Here is an 8,919-nt window from a genome sequence, read left to right on the forward strand (position 1 = left end):
TAGCTTACTGTCTGTGTTCACGTAGCACACTGTCTGTTTTCACGTAGCTTACTGTCTGTGTTCATGTAGCTTACTGTCTGTGTTCATATAGCACACTGTTTGTGTTCACATAGCATACTGTCTGTGTTCACCTAGCATACTGTCTGTGTTCACGTAGCATACTGTCTGTGTTCACATAGCATACTGTCTGTGTTCACCTAGCATACTGTCTGTGTTCACATAGCATACTGTCTGTGTTCACGTAGCATACTGTCTATGTTCACATAGCATACTGTCTGTGTTCACGTAGCATACTCTCTGTGTTCACGTAGCATACTGTCTATGTTCACGTAGCATACTGTCTGTGTTCACATAGCATACTGTCTGTGTTCACGTAGCATACTCTCTGTGTTCATATAGCATTTTTTTTATTATGATATATCAGGGGTTGTTGCAGCATGTATATATTCTTATTCCATTCCTTTACTTAGATTTGTGTGTATTAGTCCAATAAAATTTGATTTGATTTGGAAACAGATCTTTGACCTGGGTAACAGATCCTTGACCTGGGTAACAGATCTTTGACCTGGGTAACAGATCTTTGACCTGGGTAACAGATCTTTGACCTGGGTAACAGATTTTTGAGCTGGGTAACAGATCTTTGACCTGAGTAACAGATCCTTGACCTGGATAACAGTTCTTTGACCTGGGTAACAGATCCTTGACCTGGGTAACAGATCTTTGACTTGAGTAACAGATCCTTGACCTGGATAACAGATCCTTGACCTGGGTAACAGATCTTTGAGCTCTGTAACAGATCTTTGACCTGGGTAACAGATCTTTGAGCTCTGTAACAGATCTTTGACCTGGGTAACAAATCCTTGACCTGGATAACAGATCTTTAAGCTGGGTAACAGATCTTTGACCTGAGTAACAGATCCTTGACCTGGATAACAGTTCTTTGACCTGGGTAACAGATCCTTGACCTGGGTAACAGATCTTTGACTTGAGTAACAGATCCTTGACCTGGATAACAGATCCTTGACCTGGGTAACAGATCTTTGAGCTCTGTAACAGATCCTTGACCTGGATAACAGATCCTTGACCTGGGTAACAGATCTTTGAGCTGGGTAACAGATCTTTGACCTGGGTAACAGATCCTTGACCTGGGTAACAGATCTTTGAGCAGGGTAACAGGAAGTAATAGTTTAACTCCAACCGTCCAACTCTTGACAATAAAAAAAGGGACATATTTTTGTTCAGAAAACCTTTAATTGTAATTAGAATTACTTATAATGACATATTTCACATATTTCATATTTCATTTCATTATATACATTTACAGCAGAAATTGTACATTCCTTTTTTCTTCAAATTGCTCACATTTTTGTACAAGCCAAAAATATCTGCCATTGTAATTATATTCATGCAAAATATTCAGTGTTTTCACATTTAAATGAAAAATAAAAAGGATTTGCTGAACTTTTTTCCTTCTTCTGAAGTGCACTCTTGGATTATTATGATAACTGTAATTAGCAAATTAAGATGTGCACTTTGTGCCAATGCACAATATTTAAGCAAGTAAAACAAAATTAAGGCCATTCCAACTTGTGCTAAAAAATAATAAAAATACCTAAATAAAAAAGTTTCAATTTTTGTGTACAGTTCAGTTCATGACTGGTTATTTCTGTCTATCTCTATCACTGGGTGGTGAGTGCGTCACCACAACCAGGGCATCTGATATATTAAAAATACAATAAACAGAATCAAACAGCTGTTGTTATCAGCAATTACTAACAAATCATAACATGCTAGTTGAATTTCATACTTTTAAAATGTTCATATTGCACTGTCCTATATACCAAATATTATATGAACTTCCTTCATTGTCAATAATATTTGACATTATGATAGGTCAGGTTGATATGAAGGGTAGGAAATCCTGTCTGTCCAATGGAGTTTTTCCCATCAGTGGACATTCTAACCACTTCCATTCTTTGAACATTGATCTGCTGAGCAATTAAGTTAAACATACAATTCTTGTTCTAGAATGTGTCAGTGTTCTAGAATACGTTAGACCTTGTTGAAGTCGTCTAGTCAGAGCAGTAAGTGTCATTTCCATCTTGAATAACATAATAAACAAAGTAAGCCTTGTCCGAGCCCCTGCCCCTTGTCCCGTAGGGCAGGAGCCTATCAGGGTCAGGGTCAATTCCAGAAATTCAATTCCAATTCAATTCCTTCTTCCTATTCATGTCCCATGTATTCAATTTCAAATTCCAGGACAATCCTCAATTGAATTAAAATTCCATTTAAATTGGAATTGACCCCAACCCTGGAGCCTATCTCCTGTTTCTGTAGCATGAGGCTGCTTGATGTATAAGTACACGCTCTGGACAGGTCGCTAGTAATAATGCACCTTAATAAGCAATTGGTTATAATAAATCCATATAGCATTTTCCCAAGTGCAGTGATCCTTCACGTGGTCAGGGAATAGAGTTCAATCCATAACTATTGAGTGAATATCATGGTGATTGATTGGAGGTACGTGATATGATTAGTTGCTAGTTTGTGCATATTCAACACTGGATAGCAGTTTATTTAATGGATATTTTTGTCTGAGGAAGTCATAACTGAGGAAAGATTCATGGTCAAAATCTGTGCTGAAATATTGTGGCCTACAAATAACTATCAAATGTATTGTCACTTTCAAAACATATTGATTACTGTGCTGATATTTTACATGGCCAATACGTTTTAACTCCCTTTTAGCAAGAACTTTTATAAATGCATAGTTTTGGGTAAAGCATAACATTATACATGTTTTAAGTTAATTTGCTGGGTTAAAAATACTACTAATAGAAAAACATAGCCCTTCAAATCAATTTACCCATCGACCGTGTCTGTGAAAACACACACCAATATGTTTTTGACAAATACTTCCTCAACTCGAAGGTAATATGAATTACCATGAAGATAATATACATTTTTAAGAAATAGTTGACCGAAATGTTAAATATTGATTCTAATCTCTTGTGCAAGTCCATAAAGCCTTAAATACATCAAACCACCTCAAACTATCGTTAACACGTTCTAAAATCTATGACCTGTTCAAAAAGTAATGGATTACACTTTTCAAGAAGAAAACAAAAAAACAGGGATGAAGAAGCAGAAAAAAGTTTCATATCAAAATATATTATATTGTTAATCGAATAGCATCATATTACCACAAAAATAAATGGAAGCACTTTATCCACACACGGGGAAGTCAATGGAAAGAACTGAATCAATTTAAGTTACGACAACTAAACCTAAACAATATCCTGAACCAGTGCATAATATTGTTAGCAAAGGTGTTCTGGCATCTGTCCCCTTATGTCATCATATTCAAAACCGAACCAGGAAGGCAATGATCATAGGTTAACAAAATACTTATTTGGTTTGGAATAAAAACCAAGTAGAGGAAAATAACATTTGGCAATGAAGTTAAATGTAAAAAAAAACTCACTCGACAGGTGTTTATTTCCACTGTGTCCGAGTCTCCCATCCATGACAATGTCTCGCAGGCCATATTTCCTGTGGTAGCAGTAGTGTAGTCTTTATTTCTAGGGCTTGGTGACAGCACTTTAGGCTAGCTAAACAATGTACCAGAGGTGGGGCTACAGAGAGCAGAAAGTCTTAAATATGCAATGTGAAAAGCCACTGTAGCTTGGCCTGCTTGTTGTTGAATGTGAATGTGTTTAGAATGATGGGCCTAGGAGGATGGTGAATAGTTTACATTATGCTTGGGGATGTAGATATTAAGGCCTTGTGTATGTATGTATGTATGTATGTATGTATGTATGTATGTATGTATGTGTGTGTGTGTGTGTGTGTGTGTGTGTGTGTGTGTGTGTGTGTGTGTGTGTGTGTGTGTGTGTGTGTGTGTGTGTGTGTGTGTGTGTGTGTGTGTGTGTGTGTGTGTATGTATGTATGTGTGTCCACCATTGGAAATATGAGCACTGTGATTTGTGATGTCTGAGATTAAAAGCCTTGATGTCACACAAGTTCAAACCGATTCATGATAATGTTTTGTAAATGGTAAAGCTAATAAAAAAATAATTGCATATTTTAATTATTGCATAGAAAAGCTTGGTGAGAAGTAATGGATTTCAGTATCTTAAATCAAGCCTCTGACTAGTTGAATAAATGAATCAGTTACACAGAATCTTGTAGTAGTATGAACTATAAAATGTACTGTATGGTACACCAATGAGAACATTGTGTTAATCATTGCTGTTAAAGTAGCAAACTTTTTCCCATTATTTTGACTGAATACCTTTAGGCATATTTTGTAAATAATTATAATAACACATTTTATTTAGCTACATTATTAATGTGTGTAAATGTATCAATGGTAATAATTGTTAAGGTACAGTAGGTGTTTTCTTGTTAAATCTTAACACTATATTTTTCCTCCGTATATTTTTCTTCCGCCTGCCGGGTATCTTACTGTACCTGGGCAATAAGCAATGAGCTATGAAAAGAACTTAACAAATGTTAACAGTATAGCTTCAATGGAATGATTAGGAAGAATCAGGATTTTTGTAGTGCTTTTCCACTGTAGATTTAGTCTTAATTAATCATATTTTGATTGAAGTACCAAATCCTTAAAATAGCACATGAATAAATAAATAAAGAAATGCAACAATGACGATATGTGAATGATGGCAAATGTCTCTTTAGAATTAGACTTTAGAGTTCCCAAGAAGAGCTTGAGCTGATTACAGCAACATGATGTATACTGGGCACGTTAATTAAAAAAACGATATGCAATTAAGAAATAAAGTTAAGGACAGATAGAGGAACACATTGACCACAGCGGTTAGAAACAATAGAATATTATTTTGACTCCCACCCCCCACTCATCAAGTTTCCTTCATATAGTTGATAGCAGCATCAACCACATCTCAGTTTCTGTTGAGGGCTCAGGGAGCGTTGACAAGTGCTTACAACACATTGAAGCTAATTGAGATATATAGGACATATGATCCTTGCATCACTTTATTCATGGAAGCACTAAATCATCTTAGAATCCTTTTAAAATCCATCCCTCGTGTTCCATCCAGACGCCTGCCTTTCGAAGAAATAACAGTTTTATTTTTAAATGTATGATAGATATATACTATATTACAGTGCTGTATGTATCACCAAATTCTTCTTCTTTATAATGCAGTATTTGTCTTCTTCGAGTTGCGAAAAAAAACGAACACTTCTTAGAAGAGAATCTCTCGCTCTTTCGTTTTGAATTCTCAGTTATCATAAATTCCAAAGTTCTCGGATGTATCAGTAAAAGTCGTAATATTTACTTCTTTATCGTTTTGTAAATATATTGCCACATTCATATATCATGCATTTTACTGCATTGCTATTGCACTGGTCCGGATTATTAGGGAGAAAGGAGGGAGGGAAAGAAAAGAAAATAACAAATATTGATAAATGACCTTTGCCAAGGCGATAGCCACCAAAAGCAAGTGAGCAAGTGAAGAGCGAGGAGTATTGGTTTTGGGAGAAGGATGGTGTGGTATTGAACTCTCTCTCTTCCCTTGCTTACGTCATCTGGTGTACATCCGTGCTTCGGATGATCTTGTATACGAGCCAGTAGAAAATATTAAAAATGAGGAAGACTAGCGGGAAAGCCACGCGAGAGACCGTGTCGATCCTCTTGGCGCGGCCGATGAAGAGCTTGCGCATCTCTTCCACCGTTTTCTCCTGAGGGCCGGCAGTGGCGGTCGGGGCGTTGTTGTTGTTCCCTTTGATGGCCATGCCGTCTTTGGCCTGCAGGCAGGCAGGGCCCATACCATAGGCGGTGAAGCTGAACCGGCCCTCACCGCCCTCATCCTCCTGTAACACAGCCAAATATTCATTCTGTTAGGAATCAAAAAAAACATTACACATTTGATATCCATGCCTGCTCTCTCTTTGTATACAGTATCTCTTAAAGGCCCACCCCTTAAGTTGTAATAACATATGACTTTGAAAATCATAGTGGGCCTTCAAGGAAAAGGCTTAAATCATAGTGGCCTTCAAGGAAAAGGCTCTTAACAGACTTAAATCATAGTGGGCCTTCAAGGAAAAGGCTCTTAGTTAACAGACTTAAATCATAGTGGGCCTTCAAGGAAAAGGCTCTTAACAGACTTAAATCATAGTGGCCTTCAATGAAAAGGCTCTTAGTTAACAGACTTAAATCATAGTGGGCCTTCAAGGAAAAGGCTCTTAACAGACTTAAATCATAGTGGCCTTCAAGGAAAAGGCTCTTAACAGACTTAAATCATAGTGGGCCTTCAAGGAAAAGGCTCTTAACAGACTTAAATCATAGTGGCCTTCAAGGAAAAGGCTCTTAACAGACTTAAATCATAGTGGGCCTTCAAGGAAAAGGCTCTTAGTTAACAGACTTAAATCATAGTGGGCCTTCAAGGAAAAGGCTCTTAACAGACTTAAATCCTAGTGGCCTTCAAGGAAAAGGCTCTTAACAGACTTAAATCATAGTGGGCCTTCAAGGAAAAGGCTCTTAACAGACTTAAATCATAGTGGGCCTTCAAGGAAAAGGCTCTTAACAGACTTAAATCATAGTGGACCTTCAAGGAAAAGGCTTAAATCATAGTGGACCTTCAAGGAGAAGGCTCTTAACAGACTTAAATCATAGTGGGCCTTCGAGAAAAAGGCTCTTAACAGAGTTCATAATTTGAAAACACATATAATGGTTGTAAAAATCACAGTGGGCCTTTAAGTAAAGCAGAGACATATTAATGACCATAATGAGGCACATCATGTTGAGCGTTAAATGTCAAAGTCCAACATGATTCCCAGCATACTATCTCATTAACCATTGATATGCATTGTGATGAATATGGATCGCATGGGTGGACAATTCACATTTTAGCTATCACTCAAAGTTATGAGGCAAGGTTAGCACGTTATAAAGACACGTAATATCGATATCATATGTCAAAAGAACACCTACTCATTCAAGGGTTTTTCTTTATTTTTACTATTTTCCACATTGTAGAATAACAGTGAAGACATCAAAACTATGAAATAACACATATGGAATCATGTGGTAACCAAAAAAAGTCTTAAACATATCAAAATATATGGTATATTTGAGATTCTTCAAATAGCCACCCTTTGCCATGATGACAGCTTTGCACACTCTTGGAATGCATTTCAATTAACAGGTGTGCCTTGTTCAAAGTTAATTTGTGGAATTTATTTCCATCTTAATGTATTTGAGCCAATCAGTTGTGTTGTGACATGGTAGGGGTGGTATACATAAGATAGTCCATATTATGTCAAGGTCAGTCAATACGGAACATTTCAAGAACTTTGAAAGGTCCTTCAAGTGCCGTCGCAAAATCCATCAAGAGTATGATGAAACTGGCTCTCATGAGTACCGCCACAGGAAAGGAAGACCCAGAGTTACCTCTGCTGCAGATGATACATTAATTAGTTACCAGCCTCAGAAATTGCAGCCCAAAAAATCCTTCACAGAGTTCAAGTAACAGACACATCTCAACATCAACTGTTCAGAAGAGACTGTGTGAATCAGGCCTTCGTGGTTGAATTTCTGCAAAGAAACAACTACTAAAGGACACCAATAAGAAGAAGAGACTTGCTTGGGCCAAGAAACACGAGCAATGGACATTAGACCGGAGGAAATTTGTAGAGGTGACATGATGTCCAAATTGGAGAGTCCAAATTGGAGAATTTTGGTTCCAACCGCCGTGTCTTTGTGAGACGAGGTGTGGGTGAACGGATGATCTCTGCATGTGTATTTCCCACCGTAAAGCATGGAGGAGGAAGTGTTATGGTGTGGGGGTGCTTTACTGGTGACACTGTCTGTGATTTATTTAGAATTCAAGGCACACTTAACCAGCATGGCTACCACAGCATTCTGCAGCGATACACCATCCCATCTGGTTTGGGCTTAGTGGGACTATCATGTGTTTTTCAACAGGACAATGACCCAACACACCTCCAGGCTGTGTAAGGGCTATTTGACCAAGAAGGAGAGTGATGGAGTGCTGCATCAGATGACCTGGCCTCCACAATCAACTGACCTCAACCAAATTGAGATGGTTTGGGATGAGTCGGACCGCAGAGCGAAGAAAAAACGCAGCCGACAAGTGCTCAGCATTTGTGGGAACTCCTTCAAGACTGTTAAAAAAAGCCTTCCAGGTGAAGCTGGTTGAGAGAATGCCAACAGTGTGCAAAGCTGTCATTAAGGCAAAGGGAGGCTATTTGAAAAATCTCAAAATCTCAAATATATTTGTTTAACACTTTTTTCATTACTAAATGATTCCATTTGTGTTATTTCATAGTTTTGATGTCTAGACTATTATTCTACAATGTAGAAAATAATAAAAAAATAAAGAAAAACCCTTGAATGATTTCATTACAAGTAGCTAACACAATCCCTGCCTCCACAATACCTCATCCCACACAAACAAACAATCAGGCTCCCTTATCTGTCTTTGGTTTACAAAATCTAATCATTCAACACCTCCACTGCAAATTCAAATGGATAGAACAGGCAGGGCTAAAATACAACCCGTAGTTTTCTAGGTTCCATTTGTAGACACCATATCCTCCTTCTGTCCTTGTCTTTATACCTGCTAATGTGTGTTGGGCTGAACGGAGGAACACGCACGCACGCACGCACGCACACACCACACACACACACACACACACACACACACACACACACACACACACACACACACACACACACACACACACCACGCACGCACGCACGCACGCACGCACGCACGCACGCACGCACACACACACACACACACACACACACACACACACACACACACACACACTCCTTTCTCCCCCGTTTTGTATCGTCTCCTTCGCTCCACTGTTTTCCTATAACAGCGACTGAAACGTCTAATGCTG

General features: G+C 38.3%; 1 protein-coding gene across 4 annotated transcripts in view; it reads right to left on the reverse strand.

The window, feature by feature from the left end:
• Window positions 1–1,231: 1,231 nt before the first annotated feature.
• The window catches only part of LOC129827438 (glycine receptor subunit alphaZ1-like), a 101,511-nt gene continuing 93,823 nt past the window's right edge, over window positions 1,232–8,919 (reverse strand). For all 4 annotated transcript variants that reach the window (XM_055888289.1, XM_055888288.1, XM_055888286.1 and 1 more), the window contains one exon: window positions 1,232–5,859. In XM_055888289.1, the coding sequence (XP_055744264.1) occupies window positions 5,566–5,859 (294 nt within the window). In that variant the 3' untranslated portion in view covers window positions 1,232–5,565. The remainder of the gene's footprint in view (window positions 5,860–8,919) is intronic.

The sequence above is a fragment of the Salvelinus fontinalis genome, chromosome 29 (assembly GCF_029448725.1).
Source record: "Salvelinus fontinalis isolate EN_2023a chromosome 29, ASM2944872v1, whole genome shotgun sequence".
In the NCBI taxonomy this organism is placed as follows: Eukaryota; Metazoa; Chordata; class Actinopteri; order Salmoniformes; family Salmonidae; genus Salvelinus; species Salvelinus fontinalis.